The sequence below is a fragment of the Protopterus annectens genome, chromosome 6.part1 (assembly GCF_019279795.1).
Source record: "Protopterus annectens isolate FY-2018-M chromosome 6.part1, PAN1.0, whole genome shotgun sequence".
Classification (NCBI taxonomy): Eukaryota; Metazoa; Chordata; order Ceratodontiformes; family Protopteridae; genus Protopterus; species Protopterus annectens.
Window position 1 is genome coordinate 194632080 of NC_056738.1, and position 24918 is coordinate 194656997.

A 24918-nucleotide genomic window follows, 5' to 3' on the forward strand; every position below is an offset into this window, starting at 1 on the left:
AAATGTGTAGCAATATCCTTTGGGAAGTCATCCACCCCAGTAACTGTCATATTGACAACACACCCCTTACAGCTGACCCAGTAGTCAGGCACTTAAGGACATACACATAGACAGTAATCTAGCCTTTGACCATCACATGTCTACAATAGTGAGGAAATCATACTATATTGCACAACTTATAAACAAAGGTGTGGCATCTAGGTCCAAGGAAGTCATTGTTCCACTGTATTCTGCATTCATCAGACTTGTCATTGAGTACAATTCCCCCTTTGGTATGTACCTAACCAGGTATATCCAACAAATGAAATGTCCATAGAGGTTCCTCACTAAAAGAATGCAGGGCATAAGTACAATGTCCTATGCAGAGCCCCTCAAGGCCCTATCCCTGTATTCTGTCTCATACAGGCTGTTGAGGGGAGATATATGCTTAGCATGCAATGCAAAACAAACAACACCAGCATTACCCATTCTAAAGACTTAAACCTTGCCTGTGATTTAAATAGGACCTGCTGGAGAGACAGGTATGTATCCGAGATAGTACCCCGTCTCTGAAACAGATCCCCATCTGTTTAAAGCAGAGTTCCTCCCTAACACAATTCAAGTGTAACTTGGACAATCGGATGGGGAACAGAAAATCCATCCCCAGCTTGCCACCTATGTCTCTAAAGGACATGGGCAACCTGCAAACGGTTCATCTCCTAGGCCCCTGCTTGTAAAGGTTTCATTTCCCAAGCCTCTGCTTACACTTATCATGGGCACCAGAACTTGTCAGAGATTTGGGATGCATAGCTAGGCTTAAAAAGGCCCTTGTAGTTGTCAGCCTAGTAAACACCTATGAACCTATTAACCTAATAAACCTATATCTATTTAATCATAGTTAAAAAGTTTGATAAAGTTCATTGAAGTTATTTGTGATAGAATTATTTTAATTAGATTATATCTGGTGAACTTTAAAAGCTGGAGTGGTTAATATTCAGTGTCTTGTTACAGTAATTTTTTTTCTTTAGTTTTTTTTTTTTTTTGTTTTAATCATCACTTTTTTTATTCTGTGAAGCAGTATGCATTTGCTTCAGATATTAGAGATATTTTAGTCCCAGCATCTTGCTTTCCTTGCTCTGTTTGTTAGTCTTGTTAAAGCTGATGAGTCATGTTAGTCCCAGAAGCTGAGATGGGTTTTTCACATCCCATGGATCTCCTGATAACTGTCTACCCTTTGAATTCTATTATTTTAGATCATCAGATCTCCATAATGTTTGTTAGTCTTGTTAAAGCTGATGAGTCATGTTAGTCCCAGAAGCTGAGATGGGTTTTTCACATCCCATGGATCTCCTGATAACTGTCTACCCTTTGAATTCTATTATTTTAGATCATCAGATCTCCATAATTTGCAGGTGATTAAGGAACACAAAACGTCATTGGTCAGGGATAGAGGGCAGTCCATTGCAGCTGTTCCTTCAACCTACTCTAGCCACAGCACTGCCATCACTTATCACTTTTAATGTATTTTGCACTCCTATTGTACCCCCATCTCTCCTATTTTCTAACAGAGATTACTGAGTCTCTGTAATCCTCTGTTCCTATGCCACTCTCACCATCACACACTCCATCCTGATTGCAGTTCTTTATTCTGTTTCTTGCAATGTGAGTTTCTTCTACTGTAAGGACACCTCAGTTGTATACAGTATGCCTCTTGTCTTATACGGGTCTCTTAGTGGGACACATTTAGTTTCCTATTGCTGGATGTTACACACATGGATATACACCCTAAGGTTTGGTTTGCTGTTGTCGACATCTTCTCATTGACTTCTGTTATAGTTACTAATTAAATCCTCCTGCTTTTCTAGATTTTGAGATGTTGAAGTGGAGTCATAAGAACATATTATCTCTGTAGTTATTTTTTTTTGGTCCCTCAAGAATCTTGCCCAGTGGCTCCACTACCTGGTCCCAGTTTACCCATTCATTCCAGTGAAATGGAAGGTGGATATTCCCGGACTAGGCTAGAGCTGTAATGCCCATTTATTGCTACCTGAGAATTCCCCTCAGGCTTCCATTTCCCACAGAGAAGGAAGTGAGATAGCCTGCTGATCCTGGCAGTGGCCTACTATCTCTCTTTCTCTCCATCTCCCTATGGAAGCACCCTCATTCCCCTTGGTAGCTCTTCTAAACCTGCCTTCACTACCTTCCAAGGAGAAGTGTGTTTCTTTGCCAGCTACTTTCTTCTCAATTACACCTAGTGCTCCCACTAAGTGTAATCCATGTGGTGAGCAAGGGCCACTATCCTTACATAGAGTGGACAAGCCAACAGCAGCTTCAAACTCCCATCCTCCCAGCCAGTTTCTACAGGTATCTAAACCACTGATTGAACTTGGGTTACTTGGTACATAGTCTGAGTTATCCCTTTACACTGTGGAGCTGGCTTCTACTGCATTTTCCACATTAATGTTCTCCAGGTATAGCTCCCTGAATTTGAAAGGATTGAATAGGAGAACACACTTTTTAAAGCATTCCTTCAACCTCTTCAGATTTTTTGCCAGGCTTACACCTTAGTCAGATACTGTCCTAGAGCTCTGTCAGTCTTTGCTAAGATACTGAAGCAGTTTTACTTTTTTTGATTGCAGTCCTAAATAAGCTTATTATAGGAGCCATGCTTAAAACGTTATCACTGTGGAACATCACTTGTAATCTTCCCACTGAGAGTTCCCACCTTACTGAAACACTCCATTTGCAGCCCTTGAACACCTCTCCTGCTACATATACAGTTTTCTATCATCTTATACCTTCCACCATATTCCAAGTAGCCTGTGGTTAAGGACCAAGTTAAAAGTTTTTCCGAAAAGTAAAGTATGTCCACACTATTGCCTTTGTCCACATTGCTGGTAACTCTGTCATAGAACCAGAACAGATTAATCTTTGAGTCCATTTTTGTGTGTGACTTCATTCAAGACTTTCTTAATCAGCCAATTCTGTCTCATAAACCTTGGGAAGCTTTACTTCCGGACTACCTGTATCAGTTTGCTTACTGCTAAACTCAAGTTCACCACCTTGCAATTTTCTGTGCTCTTCCTCACTCCATCTTTGCAAACAGGCACCACAACTGCCTCCTATCAGTCTCATGTTATTTTGGGACCAGTTGAAAAGCTCTGGCAGGAGGTTCCTATGTAAGTACTAGAGTAACTCTCCTTATGGACTATTTTGAACCCTCTTTTCCAAAAATGAGAATCAAACCCTGTATCTTGTGTCTATAAGGTAAACACCTTAACCATTTATACCAACCCCCAAAGGTGAGTGTGCTACTTGTTTAACTATTGACACTAGTGCCACCAAGCCTGTCTATATTTTTAATTGTCAGCCCGTTGGGGTCTTAAGCCTAACAATTCTTTAGTGTCTCTTACACTTTCCTCATTCTTTCAGCTGTTACATTCTTATCTGTCTGTCCCCTGTTTCTTTTCTGTTCTCTCAGACTTGTAATACATTATTTTCTGTGGTCAACACCATCATGACATATTTATTTCAAGTTTTCCAGGTACCATTACCTTTTATACTTTTGACTTTCCCAAGACAATTCACATATTTTTCTACCTGACTTTTTTACCCCGATTTATCAAATGTGTGCATTTTCTTTCTCAGTTCCTGCTGCCAGTTTATTTCATTTTTGTTCCTGCTCATGCAATTTTCCTGTCATGTTTCTTCCATCTGCATAACTGTCCAACTGATTTGCCCCTTGTACTACTAATTCCTCTAGTCACCTTTTTCTCATGATTGTTTTCACCTCACTAGTCAGCCATACTGGCATCCACCTCTCATTGCCATTTCTGGTACTTTTTGTCAACAGCACACTCACCAAGTTTAACCCAACAAAGTCTGTGTTGTCAGCAATGCCCATACATTGACAAATCAGAAAGTCAAGACATCTACATTTTGACTTTTGCATTGACTCATGGACAATATACAAACATGTAAAAAAACATGCATTTTTTACAAAGATGCAAGGTCCCCTGTGTCACCACACCCCCTGCAACTTATATTTACCAACTCTGAGAGCACAACATCATTGGAAAAGGATACAGGTTTGATCTCTGTATGAAGGACTATTCCCCTAATTCAATGACGTGGCTCAATTACTTGCCTCTTGACAACATTGTTTTTAGTCAGCAGGGACACTTAATTAGCAAAACTTGGTTTTATGCATCTCGCAAGCTGTTCCCTTGAATAAAAGGTCTGTACTGTCTTTACCTTTGCCACAACCCTCATATGTTATTCTCTCAAACAGCTGTCTGTATTATTCATAACAGTTGTTCCACTCCTTTAATTTCCAGTCGTACCCCAGACAGCTGCTCATTAAATTATCTCTGTTCCCATAACTGATCTTTATGTCCAGTCATGGGTCTTCTTCCAGGGCAAACATGGCCCACACCATTGTCTGTTCACTTTTTACAAATAGAATCCTGTTTTGTTTATTCAACACCTTGTGCCTTTTACAGAAAACTAGCTTGAGGGTTCTCCAGTTTTTGTCCAGCCTCCAGTTTTGCTTGCCATCCTTGGATGATGTAATACTCATACCTCTCAACTCTTAGCTCAAGAGTGCCACACTCTTAGAATAACACAAAGGGCTCTAAATCAATTGTGCCATATTTTGCCAAGCTTAGAAGCCCCAATTTTGAGATATCTAGCCTTAAAAATATATAACAAGCCTCCGCTCAGGACCTCAGGGGCTTACCAAGGACTGAACTGGACTGGACAACTATTCATTCTTAAAGAAGCCTCTCACTGCTTTATAGCTTTCTCCAATCTTAAGGAGTTTTATAAACTACATTCCAAGCACTTCTGGAGATACTTTCAACTGAGACGTACCTTTTCTCAGTCATTACCTACGTCTTGGCCTAAAGAACACCTAGTATCCTTTCAGTCAGCTTTAATTCTGTTCCTGGGACCCAAGCACATCTTATAGAGCTTGAACATTTCATGCTTATATCTATTACTTTGAAATTCAGCTGTAGACAGATCCCTAACTTTAATTGCCAAACTTATTTGCCAATTATCAGGTGAGAATTCCAATATTAGCCTTGAATCACAATGTCCCATTCTACATACTCCATGCAAAACACCTCAAGTTTTAACTAACCAGCTAAGATTGGTTTTCCATGGGTATTGGACTCCATCTAGATTGTCAGATGTGAGCTATTATAGGTCTGTGAAATGTTCAGCTTGTTCTGAAGGAACAGTTAATGAGTGCCATATCTTTTGACTCTGTCAAGAGGACAAGATTCTTTAGAAAGTGGCTTCCATGTTGTCATCTAAGGTGTTAGAGTCTGTATTTCCCCTATCATTGTACTTTGGATTCTAGGCGTTTTCCTGTTGGGATTAGACCATTCAAGCTTTGGTTCCTTCAATTATCAGTAGTAACTAGGTTGTATATTGCCTCAAATGGAATTCACCAAAATGTTTTAACATTCCAAACCTATTGTATTTCATTAGAGGGTATGCGTATATGATGTGCAAGAATGGAAGCAATAAGGTAGCCTTTTGTAATTTTGTAGATGTCTGCGGTCATAGGTTCATAGGTTCATACTAGGCTATCTGCCCTAGGGCATTTATAAGCCTAGCCAGAGTGTGTGTGGCTTTCACCACCCCTTAGGATGAGAATACTACGCCCTTTTAGGGTTTAGTTTACTGTGCCTCTGTCTAGTAGTGACACAGAGATGACCCCCGGGGTAAACCTACGATCTCCCATCCACTCGTCGAGATTTCTCTTGAATAGAGTCAGTGAGGGGCTCTGCCTAACATGGACTGGGATTCTGTTCCAGAGTGTAGGGAGCCTCTGGGTTATGAATCTGTCCCTCCAACACGTCCTATTTATTTCTGTGTTGAGGTTTAAGTCTCTTGTTCTCATGGCTCTGATGGATTTGGATTTTCTGAGGTGGAGCATGTCCATTAATTCTGGATTGGACATGGCCTTGTACGTCAGGCACAGATTACCTCTGAGTAGGAGGTATGCGACTGAATAGAGCTGAAGTTTTTTCAGTCGGGCAGCATATGACATATTTTTAAGACCCTTTATCCTCTTGGTGAGGAACTTTTGGGGTCTTTCCAACTGCTGCAGGTGTCGAGTGAGATACATCCCAAATAGGGCATTGTACTCAATCATTGGCCTGATAAGAAAAGAGTACAGGGGCACAATGACCTCTCTTGATCTAGATGTGAAACCCTTCATGATAAGGTGGGCAATATAGAAGGTCTTCCTAACCACTTTGGCAATGTGAGTGTCAAATGAGAGGTTACTGTCAACCTGGGTCCCTAGGTCCCTGATTACCTCTTCCATACTTAATGGATTACCACCTATGTGGTAGTTTGTCGGTACCTTGTTTTTCCCAAAGGGTATGACTATATATTTTTTGGTGTTCAGCTTAAGGCCATGGCTCTGGCACCAATTATCCATTTCTATGAGGCCTCTCTGAAGGATGTTTGTGTCCACTGGAGTATCAATTATGGCGCCCAGTTTGCAGTCATCTGCAAACTTTGTCAGCCACAATCCTCCTATGTTTGCCTGTACCTCGGAAAAATAAATGCTGAACAAGAGGGGTCCCAGGACTGAGCCCTGTGGGACACCGCTTGTGACTGGCTTAGAGTCTGAAATAGCTCCAGCAACTCTGACCCTGTGGGTTCTGTCCTTGAGCCAGTTTGCAACCCATCTTGTGACATATGGGTTTATATTTAAGCTGGTGAGTTTGTCTATGATGCCCGAGTGGGGTATTGTGTCAAAGGCTTTTGCAAGGTCAAGGTAGGCTGTGTGAACTGCCTTACCCTCATCAATGGCCTTAGTGACTGTTTCAAAAAAGTCGACCAAGTTTAAAAGGCAGGATCTGCCCTTGACAAAGCCAAATTAGGTAGGATCCAATGTCTGTAGGTCCCCAATGTCTTTGTTTATGAGTTCCATAATGATCCTCTCCATAGCTTTGCAGACCAGGCTCGTCAAGCTTATGGGGTGGTAATTTCCAGGGTCCGTAGAAGCACCGCCTTTGTGAAGTGGGGCCACTGTTGCCGTACTCCACTCTTTGGGTACGTATCCTGTAGTAAGGCTAAGATTAAACAGCAGCCTTATGTGTGGGTTTAGTTCCTCTTGGTGTTCATGTAGCACACAGCCCGGGACACCATCCGGTCCCATTGATGCTGTGCTTTTAGCTTTAGAGAGGGCGGCTCTCACCTGGGCATCTGAGATGTTAGGGAGGCTACACTCTGCTGGGATAGTTATTTCTCCTTTTGGGGGGGAGGAGGAGAAATTTGCACTGAACCTGTCTGCCAGAATGTTGGCAATGTCAGTGGGTTCAGTGTATTTTGTGTCATTTTGGACTAACTCTGAGCATATCTGGGAGTTTCCACCCAGGTTTCTAACATAGCTAAAGAAGGCCTTGTGATTGTCTTTTGTGTCTTTTGCGATTTTTCTCTCAAAGTTGGTCTTGGATGATTTTATGAGTGATCGTAGTTTTTTGCTAGTACTGATCAGAGATGCCTTCCCTTTTAGGGATTTTGCTCTGTCATGTAGTAGCTTCCTCCTCCTGTTGTAAAGTTTGTTTATGGCTGGGGTCCACCAGACTGGGTGCCTACCTTTGGGGGAATGGGTCTTGGTTTTATTTGGGATTGCATGATCCATGCATTCTTGAAGGTGCCCATAGAAGGCATTTGCAAAGGATTCAGCAGTGTGGGTTGTGGTTTCCACTGGCCCAGGGGCCTTGAAGGATACCACTGCAGTCTTAAGAAGTGTGAAGTTTGCTTTTGAGAAGTTCTTCACTGTGGTCTTTTGTGCAGGGGGTGGGGGTGGGATGTGGATTTCCAGTGAGATTAATTTATGGTCTGATCTTACGAAAGAGGGATATACTTCCGGTGTGGAGCATTTTGTCCCCATGTTTGTGATGATCAGGTCTAGTATATTGTCTCCTCTTGTGGGAATGGTGACTAGTTGTTCCATTGCATTTGAGTTTATGAATTCTAGGAACCTTTGGGCTAGGGTGTTGGGGCTTGAGTAATGTTCCCAGTCTATGTTTGGGTAGTTGAAGTCTCCCAAAATGATGGTATTTGGAGAGACATTCATACTCTCCAGTGTCTTCAGGAAGGCTGTGTGGGGTTGCTGAGTTTGAGAGGGTGGTCTGTAGCATGCTACAAACTGTAAGGCAGTTTTGCCTATGGTTAGTTGCACCTGGATAGTCTCTGATGCTTCTTGCATTGCCACTAACCTGGAGGTGTGGGTATGTTTGATGAAAATGGATACTCCCCCTCCTTTTGTGGTTCGATCCAAGTTTTGGGGCTGGAAAGCATGATATGAGGTAAAACCTGATAGTGCTGGGGTGCTCTCAGGAGCCTTGAACCAGGTTTTAGTCACTGCACAGACATCGATGTTCTCCATACTGAGGAGGGCTTTGAGGGCGTGCATCTTGAGGTTTAGACTTCTGGCACTGAGCAGCATTACCCTTAGTTTTTTCCACTTGTGTTTTCTAGGGAGGTAGGTTTGTCATTTGAGCCTTGCCTAAAAAGGGCACTATGGGGGTGGCAAGAGCCTTGGCCAATATCCGGAAGCCCAGGGATGACAGGTGCAAGCCATCCTCATGAAGCAGCTGGCTTGTCAAGCATGTCATCCCAAGCAGACAGACATTGGATCCCCTTAGAATGACACCAGTAATTAAGCCAATTGTTAAAACTAATCATTTTGTCTTTGTACTGTGGCATCATTCTTGGTGAGGGTAAGATGCTGCTCAGGGTCAGGGTCATACCGGCCTGGGCTACATAATCAGAGAGCTCCTCTATGTCTCTTTTCATGTAGTCCAGGGAGGTACGTCTCAGGTTGTTCACACCGGCATGTACAATGACTGAGTCATATTTGTACTTGCTGTGGAGTGACCTGAGTGCTTGTGTTATGTGGTGGATTCTAGCTCCCGACAGGCAGCTTACTGTGACCCTTTCCTTGTTCAGTCTGGTGAGCGGGACATCAGTGTGTCTGACTATGGAGTCACCTATTACAAGTGTGTCTGGCATGTTGTTTGGCCTTAAGGGCTGTGGCTGTTTAGCACACTGACTTTGTGAACTATGTGTTGCATGTGCTATGTCTTGAGGTGGTGATTGCTTGGGTGTCTGCTTTGGAGGCCTCTGTTGTTTTGGTAGATTTTTAATCAGCCTCCAGTATGTTTTGTGTGTTTATGTGTTTGGTTTGCAGTTGTGATAGTTCTATGTGAGACTGGGTTTGTGGTGTGCGTGATTACCTTCTCCTCCTGACTGGTCTTGCCAGTACTGAATTGAGAGAGTTCAGCCTCCAGTTTGGCTATATAGTTGCATCTCTTGCATATATTTGTATTTGTTGGGAGGAGGAGAGGGTTGTCTGTGTACATGAGGCAATTGTAACATTGCCTCAAGATTCCCAGATTCACCAGCTGAACAGGAGAGGACGCCAGCAACTGACCCTTCGACATGCTAGAAATAGTGAAAAAGATTGCTGTGTAACTGAGTCAGAAAGGACCTATAGGGAAATGGGTACTCAACATAATTTAGGTGAATGAAGTACTTTCTTTTGTTTAAGAGTGCTTTACCTGTGTAAAAAATGCTTTAGGAGCAAGTGCTGAGCTTTTCAGATAGAGTATAGGCTGTTTAGATTGCAAGTAGAACAGTTCTAAGGGAAAAATTGAACAGCAGACTTGGCGGAGCCAGAAAAAGTTTAACCTTTGTCTCTACCATGACACTGAACCTTGCAAGTCTGCATCTTATTTAGGTAGTGTTCAGTAAATATATTATTCAATTATTTATTATAATGTAGGCTGTTATTTTCTCTCTGCCTCTTGTGTTCACTCTTTGGAGAGCTTATATAACCATAACCTTTGGATTTGTTCTGTTATTGATGTTGTCAGAATTTGCATGGTTGCCATGTGTTAGTTTCCATATTATATACTGGTAATAAGTCGTTATTGTTACACTTTTTTTTTTCAATAAAAAGTGAGATTCTACAACATTCTGTTCATGGGCCATTACTTTAGAAAGAATCCTTTACTTATGAAATAAAAGGCCATCTACCCACGCTATCAGCTTTCACTAAAGAACTAATTACCAAAATGGCTAACCTGCATTTGGAGTGTCATCTGGTTCTTTTTTCTTCAGTACTTGTTATTAGAAGATTAAATATTACAAAGAGACCTAGACCAGCTCCTGTATGTTCTTACTACAGCATCAGTTATACTGGGCCTAGGCAGAACAAGTAGAACACAGATATTAGATAACATCAGAAATGGCTTGAGCAACACTTATGGGTTAGCTTATCAGCCACTGGAAGAGCTCTTCCAAAGTGCTCCACTCATATGGCTGCAAGGTGCATCAGTCCTACAACCAAAGGTTAAACCAATGAAAAAAAATAACACATTTAAAGGAACCCCTACCACTACACCACCACACAAGCTCAAAACATAAAACATAAAACAACAAAACCTTAGATGAAACAAGTAAAAATTAACATTGAATGAATTAACAAAAATGACAACATGGCAGACAAGCAAAGAAAATTGTGCCAAGCTAAGGAGAAATCCATAATAATAAAATGAGTAATAAAAACTGACAAATCAGCAACAAAACAGCAACGAGAAAAGATCTATACCCCAATGAAAATGACATTTCTCAGATAAATGCTTTTGGAGGAAATTTTCTAAATTTGCAGCAAACAAACTCTGGCTCCCATTAACAACTAAAGTATTTTTCAAATCAGTTCTTTCCCTTGAATATTCCACAAGAAATCTTGATTCTGCTAGATAATTTGGCAGAAAACCTTCAAATGGTGACTATAAAAGTGAAAAATCTGGAAAGAATAGCTAGCAGTTGGTTTGAAGGATTATGAATATGAGCTGTTAACAAGCTGTTTTCTGTGATCCATGGTTTGGATTCATTCAGCCTCCATTTGCCTACTTTGTTACACTAAAGCAAGTCACTTAACCAGACAGCAATCACAGACTGAGTCTGAAAAAGGTTCACGTGGATCAGTACTCTCCCTCACTCAACAAATTCAAATGAACCATTTGAAAATGTCCATGCTGCTCTTGGCATTGGCAATAAAAGTAAGGAGGTGCAAGTTACATTTCTTTACCTTGGAGATGATGCCTTAAATATATTTAATATATATCATGAAGAGTAGCAGTCTGCCCTGTTACAAAAGACAGATTTAAACAGATTAATTTAATATTGCACCCCTAAAAAGAATAATCCATCTTTTCTTTTTGTTTTTTTTTCTTACTAAAAACAAGGGCCACAAGAATCTGTGGATGCATATATCATCAGATGGAGGTACAGAGCTAAAGACTGTGAGTTTGGAATGATGCTTGATCCATTGCTTTCAGTCAGAATTGTATTGGAATAAGGAATGATACAGTGAGAGGCAATCTCTTCTCAGTGCCTTAGTAAACAGATGATAAAGCTGAGAGGCTGTCTGAGCAGCAGAGTCAACAAGTTTGCATATGAAGGAGTTTTTAGATGATTATGTTTGTGTAAAATTAAACTGAAACAAAGATATGCCAAAATAAAGCTGTAAGAGACTAATGCATATAGTGGTGTGAGACACAGCAACTGCATGATAGTAAACGAGCCTAGTAAAATGCATAAAAATATATAATCATGATGGTAGAACAAAAATTGAGATTTTCATGTTAATAGAAGCCAGATTATTAAAGGTGCGGTTATCTTCATGAAGACAGGTTTTGTCCAGTAGCAAACAAAGAATGAAAAAATGCTGGCTTATTTGACCATTTTTCTAAGAATCAGCAAGAGGTAAAAGAGGAAAGAGAACCAGAGTAAAGTTTTGGAAGTCTTCTTCAATTTTCGGCTTTTCTCGGTTAGGGGTCGCCACAGTGGAACTCCGGTCTGCTAATGATTGGCAGTAGATTTTTATGGTGCCGAGTTGCCAACCCGACACCCAACCTTCAATGAAGGCACGCCCATTTTACGCATGTCTTTCAAACGCTACTCAACCGCAGGGAGAACATGCAAACTCCAGACAGAAGGCGCTCCAGCTGAAAATCAAACAGGAGAACCTCTTGCTGTGAGGCAACAATGCTACCGCTGCACCACCACAGCTATACCTTGCAGGTAAACTGTGTTAATAAATGTGTTGATGTTCATTTGCTGACTGATGTAATTCTGAGAGGGAGGAAGAACTGTTTGTGAATACAGTGGATGTATACGCAGTGAATAAATTATGGTTCTGCATAATAGGTTGAAATTCAGCTTGTCTTAGCCAACTGAATCACTGGACCAAGTGGCAATATAAAAATATTCACTTCAGAATATAACATTTTAACTGAGAATACATTCAAAGAAATGGGCATGGAAGGTAATGGCTTATTCTGTCTAGTAACACCACCAAGTCAGAAAGAGCTGCTTTATTTCATACTGTGTCACTTCACAACTAAATATTTGGGTCAGATTGGCTTGTAACTGGCTGGATCTACTTAAATGTATACACAATATGCAAATGCAGTCTCAGAGCACTAGATAATGACATCCAGTTAGAGTACACAAACTGTCTGATTCATTAAGGCAGTTTTTTCAGAAGTGTATAACTGGCATGATCTTGAAATAGTTGACTTTAACATAGATGCAATAAGTAATCCACAGTATGAAGAAGGTAATAATACATGTATAAAGCAGGTAATGTGCACATTCATACAGTACAATGCAGTAGATCTTTAAAGGAAAATTCACTGTACAGAGACCCTGTAAATGCCAATGCATACAGGAATATCACACTTGATATTTTACCAAGTTATGATCTATTTTCATGTCTTAGATGTAGTCCAGAGCTATAACCCACAAACCCTTTTCCCATTTTTTGCACATGGGGTCTGAGTGTCACTTCAACAGTGACACTCATTTAGAGTCAAGGGCTATAGAATCTAAAATTAATCCAAAAAATCATCAGTCTTTCTTGAACCATTTGGCTTCCTGTAGCCCTATCAAATATATGAGAAAGAAATAAAAAGGACAGAGGAAAGTTACATGGTTGCAGAGCAAGCTGATGTCCTTCTATTCTTCTGCTGCAGTATTCTTTACAAGAGAGAGTTGCCTGCCTGGGTGACCCAACGTCGACCAATATACCAAAGTCTTTCACTACTGTGAGATGCGTGGTATGTCTGACATAGGCTGCTATCAGACGTAGGCCATAAAAGTGATGTACGTGGGCAACATCCTCAGAACTTTTTTGTACCAGTCAGATCACCAGTCCCAGATGTCGCTTTGCTGCCTGAATCATTTTCTTCAATAAAGATAAGTGCTCTGTTGGGGAACCTTTTTGTCTTTTGCTATTGTTTTTTCTTGGTTCTTTCAGTCAAGTGTGCTCAGTCAAATGAGTTTCAGTGAAGTGAAGTAGACCCATATTGCGGTTTTAATACAATTACCTTTTAATTCTATTTGACATTTTTAGAATGCAGATTAATTGAATTTACATCCTCCTTGTGTATGTGCAGACTTCTGCTGGATGCTCATGTTTCTTTCAACATTCAAAAGACTTTCCTAGATGGACCGTTGAACCTCCAAATTGTCCATACATGTATGGCTGTGCGTGTGTGTGTGTGCGTGTATGTGTGCGTGTGTGTATGTGTGTGTGTGTGTGTGTGTGTGTGTGTGTGTGTGTGTGTGTGTGTTTGTGGGGGGGGGGTGCTAAAACCCATCCATAATTTGTTTCTTTGCCTTACACCCATTGACTGCCAAACTAGGTTCTGATTCCTCTGTGACTCTGAACTAATGAATGAACCAGTTGCAAACACATACATACATGCATGCATACATACATACATACCTGCACAAATGTTCAGCTCCTTATTCAGCAACCTACTTAAAAAGAAATAACATGCCCACTTGAGCAGTTCAGTTCAGGTTTTTGATTCTAGAGTCATGAACCTTAACGTGGAACTTTCTAGGTTCACAATCATTACAGACCTACATGGTTATGCCTTGACATGTCTGTTGAGATGGGCTTCCAACATACCCCCTGGGATTTAGATGGGCTTACCATGAACAGGAAGCCTTAACATTGCATTTTTCCTACTTGCAGTAAGCCTCTGTGATTCTTAGACCATACTACAGCTTGGGTTTCCTGCTGGGGGTGGCCTCAGATTGGAGGGTGGGCTGTTAGTTGAGGTGCATACTAAAGCAACAATTCGGTGGTGTGGCTAATGATAATTATCCATGTGCTGTCCCCTAGAAATGCCTGTGCCTCCCAGTTTGCACTGCCAAGGGATTCAGAAAATCACCCATTCTCTCCTATGGGAGCAGTAGTGATGCAGGTTTGTTCAGCAAAGGCATGAGTGTATGTATGTTAGTACATTCATGACATGTCTGTGGGGCAAAAATAAAGTCAGATGAATGTGTGTGTATTTGTGTGTGTGCGCACACGGGCGCTTCTGCCTGAGTGGTTACAGTATGATGGTCAGGTAGGGAATAAGGGTCTAGAGATATGTATGTGTGCGTGTCTTTCTGTCTGTGTTGAAGCATGTATGTGGATGAATGGTTGAATGTTTCCATGAGTGTGATCGACTCTGGGGAGGGGGGAGGCTTGTTTGTTGTTGGGCGGGTATATGAGGGAATGCCTTTGCCCAACACAATGCATGGGCTGTCAAAGAAAAAAACTACCACCATCAGTTCTGCTAGTGTTAAACAAGAATGATTAATATACATTTTAATGACATGATAATTGGAAAGCAAGCCCTTGGCAAAACACACAAATCACGACACCAAACAGACAGACAAAAAAACGGAAACAACGCAAAACATACATACCATTACACCAACACACAACCTAACATAACAACACACTACTAACTAACATAACTATCCTAACCCAAACCTAACCCACCGCCTAACCTAACCCATACTTACTTAACCCTAACCCACTTACCCACTCCCCTAACAAGGTCCCCACCCAGGTCACACCACTGCACTACCGCACTACACTAACTTTACACCCCTTACCCCTTAAATCAAGAACTCACTACTACACACTCACCCTACCTACCACACTCACCTAACTTACTCCCCTAACCTAAACCCCTAGTCCCCTCACTCCTTTTACCTACTGTCCGCTCCCCTGTCTCCCCTGAACCTCGCTCTATCGCGCACACTTACCGAGTCCGTCGGGTTCTCACCTTGTCGGTCATCTGCGTTGTCGGTGTTTTCGACCCGTCGGATTCCGTGTCGGTGAAATGCGATTTCGGGCATCTGAAGGTGATCCGATAATTAGGTCTTTCACACTGTAGCATTAGCTGTTTTTAAGTGCATTTTTTTCACCCGTGCATAAATTGAATATGAATTTAAACAAGATTGAGAAAGTTTCTGAATCCTGGGAACCATCTTGGTTGTCACAATAAACTCAACAATATGTTTTTTATTTACTGAAAAGATGTAGGATGGATTTGTGAAGATTACCAGTAAAATGAATCTCTCTTCATTGATTGATGAATCAGTTTGCTTTGCCACAACCATTTTGCAGCAAGAACTTTAATTAGGAAATCACATCTGCAAAAGGCTAAAATCAAATCAAAATACTTTCTGTAATAATTACTAAAACAGACATATTATTCTCTGTGATAAATTTATCTTTTTAATGATAGGGAGGAGACATTTGTACATATTGTTTTGTATTATAGATTGTAATTGCTTTAAGAATAATAATAGTAATAATAATAATAATATTAATAATACAGCATGTCATTCAGCATATTAATGAATACTACTAAGTTTATTTTTCTTTTGGAATCTATAACTCCTTGCTTTCCTTGTGCTTTAGGGTATGGGCACTGCTGATAATACCTTAATCAGGATTATGGTTTCTCGCAGTGAAATAGACATGTTGGACATTCGGGAAGAATTCAGATCCTTATATGAGAAGTCCCTCCACAGCATGATCAAGGTAACCTTCCAGCTGTGAAATTATTTATGCAGACTGCTTTCACACAGACAACCAGGAGCTGCCTGGAATATCTGTTTATGTGTAGATTTATACCCTCTCTATAAAACACACTTCTGTTTCATTCCTGAACTTATCTTTTTATTAAAATTTGACATCTGCTTTTGTCCTTACCCCCTTACAATTGCATGTGTTTTGCCCATCATGAGCAATTGCATTGCACAAACATATAAATAAATCATGCTATCCAAGATAAAGATCTGACTATAACAGAATGATGAAAGGAGATACTACCAGCCCAGCTATCTGGAATTTTGTAAATAATTATATGTCGTTTGTGAATATCTAAATGATTTATATAAGATGCGTGTGTTTCAAATGAATTAGAACTGTATGCCATGTGTATATCAAACTTCTTATACAGACGTGTGTGTTGAAAAGGGTATTTGCAGAGTGCTATTTGAAATGTAGCCACAGTGTGCTCTGTTGGAAGAAAACAGAAATCTATATGCACTATTGTAACTGTTTAAATGTATATATTTTAGCAGTGGAAACTGGAATGCAGGAAGTTAACTTCAGAAAGATAACTGAAATTAAATGACTTTATGGCTAGGCCATAAAAGATGGTATCTTTCAGTTTTCAATACAGCAATATACACAATGTCTGTACTAGGAAACTTTCTGTATTGTCTTTAGGATGAAGTAATTACTAGTCTTGAAAGCATGAAGGAATGCAATTGTTTTATGACTTCCAGCATCTGACAGAGATGTGAGGAGAAGCCCTTGTCTGCATATTTTTGCAGGTAAATGCTAAATACTGCCAACTTCATCAGTGGTTGTTTTTCCTGCATACTAGCTGTCAGATGACAAGAAATTATGGCATTCTGCAAGTTATTCCAGCAGTAATATTTGAGATATTAATTTGAGAAGTCTCTTAGTGAGACAAAGCATTCTCCATTCTGTTTTGGACCTGACAACAACTAGAAGATCCATTCAGCACATCTGCCTTGCTCTATTAGTAAGTTCTTAGATTATAGCAATTCTCTGAAATTCAGTCAGAATATAGCAAATCTTAGTTTAGATATTTTCTTTATTTATTTATTTGAGACTGTCCTGCAATGTTGTTTTAAATATTTCCTTTGATTTTGAACTTTGATTTCACTGTGAATATATACTTAGTAGTGTGTTGCTGTTTTATTATTAAATATATTTAAACATTTCATTGTGGCTGATCTGTATAGAGATATTTAAGTTTTGAGAATACTTGCATATTTATTTGGTGACACTGTGTGGGCCACTCCTAATAGCCTTGCTCTTGGTCAAACTACCATTTGTGTTACACAGCAAGACTGAACAACCTTTGTTAAGGGCCTTAAAGTAGCTGATAAGGAGTGACTGGTGGAAGTAATAACTACCTTATAGTCTGGGCAAAAGGGGGCATAGCTAGTAAACCAGTGCCAGGCTTTCCCAGGTGTGTGTGTGTGTGTGTGTGTGTGTGTGTGTGTGTGTGTGTGTGTGTGTGTGTGTGTGTGTGTGTGTGTGTGTGTGTGTGTGTGTGTGTGTGTGTGTGTGTGTGTGTGTGTGTGTGTGTGTGTGTGTGTGTGTGTGTGTGTGTGTGTGTGTGTGTGTGTGTGTGTGTGTGTCAGCTACTTGGGCAGGGACATGAAGCACTGGTTGGACAGAGAGGGTGCTGGGGGTCTTGGTTTGGTTGCTCAGCTGAGATCTTACCTCTATAGCTGTGCCAGTGGGGAGTCTTATTGAGGATCTGGAGAAAGAGGAAGAAACCAGCCCCGGACCGATCGTGTGCTCTTAACGGAAACTGCACTTGATACAAAGAGCTGCATCTGGAAATACTGTGTGTATTTTTCATCCTCCCAGTAAACGTCCCCCACTGTTACCAGTGGTGACGATTGAGGCTCCTTGATTACTAGTCCAGTGGTGGGTCATCACAAACAGTGCTGACAATGAGCATTGCAGAATGTTATACCAAGCCCTATGCACACATACACTTGCACATGTCTTGACCATTTGCAATAGTATTTAGGTATGCTACATTTCTTCTCAGCTTAGCTATTTTGCTGAAAATGCAATTATACAATAATTTCCAATGTTAACCTTTTGTTACAGCAATGGTATATGTTTTTATAATTATTTTTGTACTCCACAGATACTATAAACTATGAGTATTCCATCATTCAGCACCATATTAGTTTAGGAATAGTTAGTAATATGAGACTGATGCTTAATTTTAGGTATCACAGTCAGTTAGAAGGTCTCCTCAGGTGCTCTACCAGGCATGACCAGAATTTGGACAGACTAAGAGGTGAAATGGTCTATGAACTGCAGCCCTTCGTCTGGGAGTTCGATGGTTCATTACCTACCTTTTCAGATCATGGTGAACCCAAATGGCAATTAGGTAGTCCTCAGACCTAATATTAAAACTCACCCCCTTGGAATGAGTTAGTTTCCCTGTCTATAAGTGTTATTTATAGTTGTAAATAAGGACAGTGTTGTATAGCAACATTCACATCCCCTAAGCTATACCTTCATATTTTATAGAAAATCCTTACCTTCACTCTCCTCTTTAAAGAAACACAATATTTATTATTGCCAGTCCCTATAATTGGCATTCTTTGTTGTTCTCTCTCCAACACTGTGTAGTCATTCAAACAATAGCTAATATTTCTCCATGTTCATGCTCTTTCTAATATCATAGTGAACAATATTAGCTCATTAACACCTATGTGGTGTGGAATGTCACACTTCTAGCAGCCTAAAGACAGCTTGCAATCATGAGTAATTTTTTTGCAAAATAAACTTAAAAAGCATACGATAGATTAAGGCAAATATTTTGTGAACAGTAAAAGTTATTAAAACTGCACAAATAACAATGTTATCAGTAAGGAGTATTCCTTACAGTGATAATAGTCAGTGCTTTCATAGTATTTCCATAAATAATACAGTATGTTATAATATACACAACCTCCAAATTATGCATTTTGCTAAATGTCCACAAATTTTCATATCTTGGAAATTGTACAACCTAGACTCATATTGTCAGGACATTTTTGTTAACCAGAGATAAGCATTCATAATCCGTATATTAGGGTATGTGAATGTTGATGACAGCAAGAAATTCCTCTCTGAGTGCATAAGGTATTGAGAGAAATATGAAAACATATGCTTAATTCCATCATTAGTGATATAAATAAGTACAATATCTCTCAAGATGTGTAACTTACAGTGCAAATATCTTAGAAAGTTTTCTTCAATAGAATCATAGGTTTCACCTAATGTCATGAAACAGTTTGTAAGTCACATTTTTTTTAAATATTAAGTACATATGTAAATATTGTTTATTTTCATAATTACTAACAAACAACTAGTAATATCTCAGGTATAGTCTGATATAAATGGACGTTGTCAATGAATTTCCCTATCTCTCACCATGGCATATCACACTATATGCCTCAATAACATGTAGGGCTCTCAGTTATGTTAATATGAATACAAATATGAAAATATGAATAATATGACAAATCACATATGAGCAATGTGCATCTTTCCTACCTCCCCAATCTTTTAATTCAAGGAAGGTTCTGATGTTGTTAATAACTCTCAAAAAATACTTAGAAAATAATAACATTTTTTACTACAATTCTCAGCATACCATAAATTGTTCTTAAAAATATTCAAGCCCTGTATCCTTGGCACTCACACACAGTGTGTTAGTCTTCTGCACCACCACCACTCATCAGAGATACTTGTAAAATATTAACTAAGTCTTTGAAAATAAACAAATAAAGTAAAAGAAGGAAAAGTTTAAACCCGACCAAAGCAGACACACAGAGGTAAGAACCTTAACTCACTACGCAAATTAATCAGTTAGTATAGCAAAGAAAGTATAGTACATGTCCTATACCTAATATTCAATTATATTCAATTATTGCAGTTTAAGACAAGAAGACACATAAGTAAGAATAGGAGGTATAAGTAGTGTAAAAAATCAGGGACACAGGAGAGAGATGGAGAGATGCCCATGTAGGGGAATCTTTGGTATAAAGCTGGGAACAACATTATATGACACTAGGGATAATATATAAACAATTCCTGAGACGCACTTAAAAAGTTACTAAAGCAACATCGATCAGTAAAAACTGAAAATATGATATTCTAATATAAGCTAAAGGTGGTATTATAAGAAGGAGGATTTAGGGACAATAAGAAGAAGATAAGATGAACATTCTGTCAGTTCAGAGACTGGTGTGCAGCATGTTAGTGCATGCATGTGTGTGTGCCTGTGTGTGTGTGTGAACTTCAAGATTGTAGCAACATTGCCATCTGCTGTAAGGAAAAATAAGTCAAGCATTTCACATGTGTTCTTTGAAATTAAAATCATGTCTTGTATGTTCTTTTGATCTCTAGAGCACGGAGTCATTATGTCTGGACCAGCACATTCCTTCTATTATTTTAAGGCTAAAGTTAATAACCAGAATTTACATATGGAATGTTCTTTATTGCTTTAAGTGTACAATAATGTAAATGCAGTTTCTGTGTGGCCTGGGAACCAGGAAAGTGTCAAAATGATGTAATGTGCATACTGGGAAACCTAAGTGTCAAAAAACATGATCTAATCTGGGAGGGCCCAGCAGAAATGTTTGTTAGTGATCTTAAAAACTCCTATTGCTCAGAGAGAGACTGTAAGCATTTTGATCCTGGACATCTAACTCAGCACTGCCTGTTGTCTTAAGTAAGTTATCTTAGAAGTGTGTTTTCTTGTAGAAATAGCTAGGAATATAAAGATTAGACTAAGTGTTTTTCTGTTATGTCAGAACTGTACTACTGAATTATTTTAAGTTTCTCTGTGATCTCTGGACTTTTGAATAGCACTGTGGTGCAGTAGTATTGTCTTGTGTTTTTAGAATTGATTATTAAATATTTTAAAACCTTTTAAACTGTGGCTGGTTTTATATAGAGATAAATTAAACTCTAGAGTACATTGCATGCTTATAAGTGATCCTGTAATAAGCCCTTCCAATAAGCCTTGATTGCTTAGTTACACTACTATTGGATAATAATATTGCACAGTAACACTTGGACACACTTTTAAGGGCCTTTGGGTAGCTGATAATTATTAGCTGGTGGTGGCAGGAATTACTACTGTATAGCCTGGGTTTAGGGGCACAGCTGGAGAATCTGTGTCAGCCTTTCCCAGGAGTGTCTGTGAAGTTGTATAAATACTTATCTCAAAGTGTGTGTGCGTGTGTGTGTGTGTGTCAGTTACTTGGGCAGGGACATGAAGCACTGGTTGGACAGAGAGGGTACTGGAGGTAAGCTTGCCAGCTAGGCTGAGATCTGGACCCTATAGCTGTGCCAGTGGGGATTCTTATTGTGGACCTGGAGAGCAAGGGAGCAACCAGCCCCAGACTGACTGTGATCTCTGTGTGCTCTTAAGAGAATTTGCACTTTACTGTGTGTACTTGTTATCATTTCCTCATATATGAGACGCCCTCTGTGGTGTTAGTGGTGAGGATTGAGGCTCCTTGATTGCTGGGCCAATGCACGGGTGTCACATATTAATTTGTGGTGGGATATCCTCACTTGTGGTTTGCAGTGATTGGGATATCCACATCACATATTAATTAGTTAGCAAATACTAATTGGCTTGTAGTGGTGTGGGTACAGTGAATCCTGTGGCTTATGTACAGTGATATCTGAAGGTGTTTTGTGCTCTAGATCAGCCATGCAGTGAATACTCAGAGTTCGGATCACAATTGTTTTGTTTCTTTTGTTAGCTTGGTTAGTCAGGGTGAGCAGGCAACATGTCAGCAGAGGAGTATGGAGAGCTGACGGGAGCCAGCTGGTGCAGATGTGCTTGGCTGGGGGACTGGTGCATGGAGGCCTGACTGGGGTGGACCTGGTTGCAGCCTTGGTTGCAGCTGCATCAGAGAACGACGTCCAGGATGACAATCGGACTGGCAGTGGAGATACAATATCCTCAGAGAATGAAAGAATGAACAGCTCAACCTTTCTGCGAAGGAAAATCGGACTGGCAGTGGAGATACAATATCCTCGGAGAATGGACAGCTCAACCTTTCTGCAGTAGACTTAAAAATCCAGCCGGAGCTAAAGAGACGAGTTGGAGGCCAGGAGTTTGGAGATAGAAGCTGAAGAAAAGCAGCATCAGAGGAAGCATGAGAGGTAAATGCTGACTCTTCAGCAGAGTCATGGAGGTAATGGGGAGGGGAGTAACTGGACCCCAGAAGCACAACAGGTCAGTAAATTTCTTCCGCAATTTAAAGAGAGGGATAGTTTTGATGGTTCTGTTCATATGTTTGAGAGGGTATGCAAACAGTATAGTGTTGACCAAAGGCTCTGGGTATGGTTCCTGACCCCCTTACTCCATGGGAAAGCTGTAACTTTTCTGTCAAAAATGTCTGACGTTGTCTGTTTTGATTATACTGCTGTAAAAAATGTATTTTAGAATGTTTTAAGCTAACACCTAAAATGTATAGTAAAACATTTTGTGAGCAGAGACACAAGGCAGATGAAAGTGTGTGTGAATATGTTGCTGAACTGAGCACTTATTTTCATAGCTGGGTGAGTGGATGTCAGGTCATCACTTTTGAAGAGCTGGCAGACCTTTTGGTGAGGGAACAAGCCCTTAGCACTTTGCCTGTGGACATGAGGATCTGGTTAACCAATAGACAATGTGCTACTTCAGATGAGTTGGGGAAGAAGGGAGACTTATACCTAGCAAGCAGGGCAGCCCTGCACAGGAAGGGGACCCCCAGTACTGCTCATGGGTCTAAAGGAACCCATGGTGGGCAGCACAGACTGCCCCAACAGAATCTGCCAGTAGCAGGGGAAGCCACTAGTCCAGGTACACATCTAGGAGCTAGGGTTAAATGTTTTGAATGCAACCAGTGGGGCCATGTGGCATACAGGTGTCCATGGAGGCAAGGTGGGGAACCAAAGGTGAGGGAGACAGTAAGTGGGAAAGACAAAATGCCAATAGTAGGTTGTCTTGAGACAACAGGGGTACTAAACTACCATCCTGCAGATGTCCAGAGAGGGAAGGATTTGGATGAGGCAGTACCATGTGCTTATGCAGTTACACACACTGAGGCTAGGAGACAAGCATGTGGGTCTGGTAGCCTGGGGGAGACCCAGACAGGCTGCATACTTGCAGCCAAGACTGCTGAGGTGGTTACTTCAGGGAGGGAGCTACTCTGTAGCAGTGAGACTGAGTGTGAGTCACAGCTGCTTGTGGGTACTGATGGTCCCTTGGACAGAGTGACTGCAAAGGTAGAGGTGAGTAGTAGTACCCAGGCTGACAGTGAGGCATCACTGTCAGAGGATGCCAGACTTTCTGAGGAAGGGGAGCTGGGAAGGGTTACAAGGAGAGAGATGAGATATGCTCAGTTCTCAGACTCTACATTGCAAGGCCTGAGGCAGGTAGCTAGGGTGGCACCTGATTCTCAAGGAAAGGGGGAATCTGTATATTGGGACAAAGGGTAACCGTACAGAGAGTGGACCCCTGAGGGAGGGCTAGAAGGTGAGAGAGTACAGCAGTTGGTAGTGCCTAGATCCTACCATCTGGCACTTCTAACCATAGCCCATGATATTCCCTTTGCAAGTCATATGGGCATAAAACGTACAAAGAGGCATATTATGCAGACCTTCTGTTGGCCTGGAATTTCCAGAGATGTAACAAGGTACTGCAGGACCTGTGAGCAGTGCCAAAAGGTAGGCAAGGCAGGAGACAAGATGAGAGCTCCTTTGATGCCTTTGCCTGTGATTGAGGAGTCATTTCAGAGGGTAGCTATGGATATTATGGGCCTCTGAGTACCCCAAGTTCTACAGGGAAAAGGTATATCCTAGTGGTAGTGGATTATGCTACACAATACCTTGAGGCAGTGGCTTTGTCCTCCATTGAGGCAGAGAAGGTGGCAAATATTTGTTAGAGATTTTCAGCAGGGTAGGTTCCCAAAAGAAATACTGACTGACCGAGGTGCCAATTTCATGTCAGACCTGCTGGCTTGTCTGTGGAAGTCCTGTGGGGTGAAGCACATGAAGACCACCCCCTACCATCCCCAGACTAATCATCTTGTTAAGAGGATAAACTCTACAATCAAGTCCATGCTACAGGCATTTGCAAATCAGTTTAAGAGGGAGTGGGACAAATATTTGCCCCATCTGTTGTTTGCTTAGAGAGAGACTCCCCAGGAATCCACAAGTTTTTCACCCTTTGAGTTGCTGTATGGGAATAGGGTGAGGGGACCTCTAGATTTAATTCGAGATGAGTGGGAAGGTGAGTGTGAGAATCACAATGGGTCTGTTGTGGCATATGTCCTAAACCTCAGGACAAGGCTCAGGGAACTCATGGGCTTGGCCCAGTACAACCTGGCAGAAGCCAAACAACAGAAAAAGGTGTGGTATGACAGGAATGCTCAAGCTAGAGAGTATGCTGTGGAGCAGCAGATAATGGTTCTCGTTCCTGTCAGACACAACAAGCTGCAAGCAGCTTGGGAGGGTCCCTACAAGGTAGTAAGAAAGGTAAGTGATGTTAACAACATAGTGGAACTGCTAGGCAGATGGCAGAGGCACAAATTGTACCATGTTAACATGATGAAACCTTACCATGATAGGGAGGCCCTTGTGCTGAGCATTTGCAGTGGATTGCAGGAGGAGTCTGAGGGAGATCTGGGGACTGATCTCCTCAATGAGGCTCAGGCTGATACCTCAGTGGAAGGGGTAGCAATGTCCCAGCAGCTATCTCCTATGCAGGTTCGAGAAATCCGAGCAATGTTGCAGGACTTTGGGGACATGCTCACTGGGAAACCAGGGTGCACCCACCTGGTGCAGCACCAGGTGTATACAAGACCCCAACGGCCTATTAGGCAGACCCCTTGTAGGGTGCCTGAGAGGGTCAGACAGACTCTGAGGGAAGAGGTACAGGAGATGTTGTAACTAGGGGTGATTCAAGAGTCCAACAGTCT

General features: G+C 41.0%; 1 protein-coding gene across 3 annotated transcripts in view; it reads left to right on the forward strand.

Annotated features, from left to right (window-relative positions):
* ANXA6 (annexin A6) overlaps positions 1–24918 on the forward strand; it is a 779963-nt gene that overhangs the window by 410304 nt on the left and 344741 nt on the right. For all 3 annotated transcript variants that reach the window (XM_044075649.1, XM_044075650.1, XM_044075651.1), the window contains exon 12: positions 15797–15919. In XM_044075649.1, coding sequence (XP_043931584.1) covers positions 15797–15919 — 123 coding nt within the window. The remainder of the gene's footprint in view (positions 1–15796; positions 15920–24918) is intronic.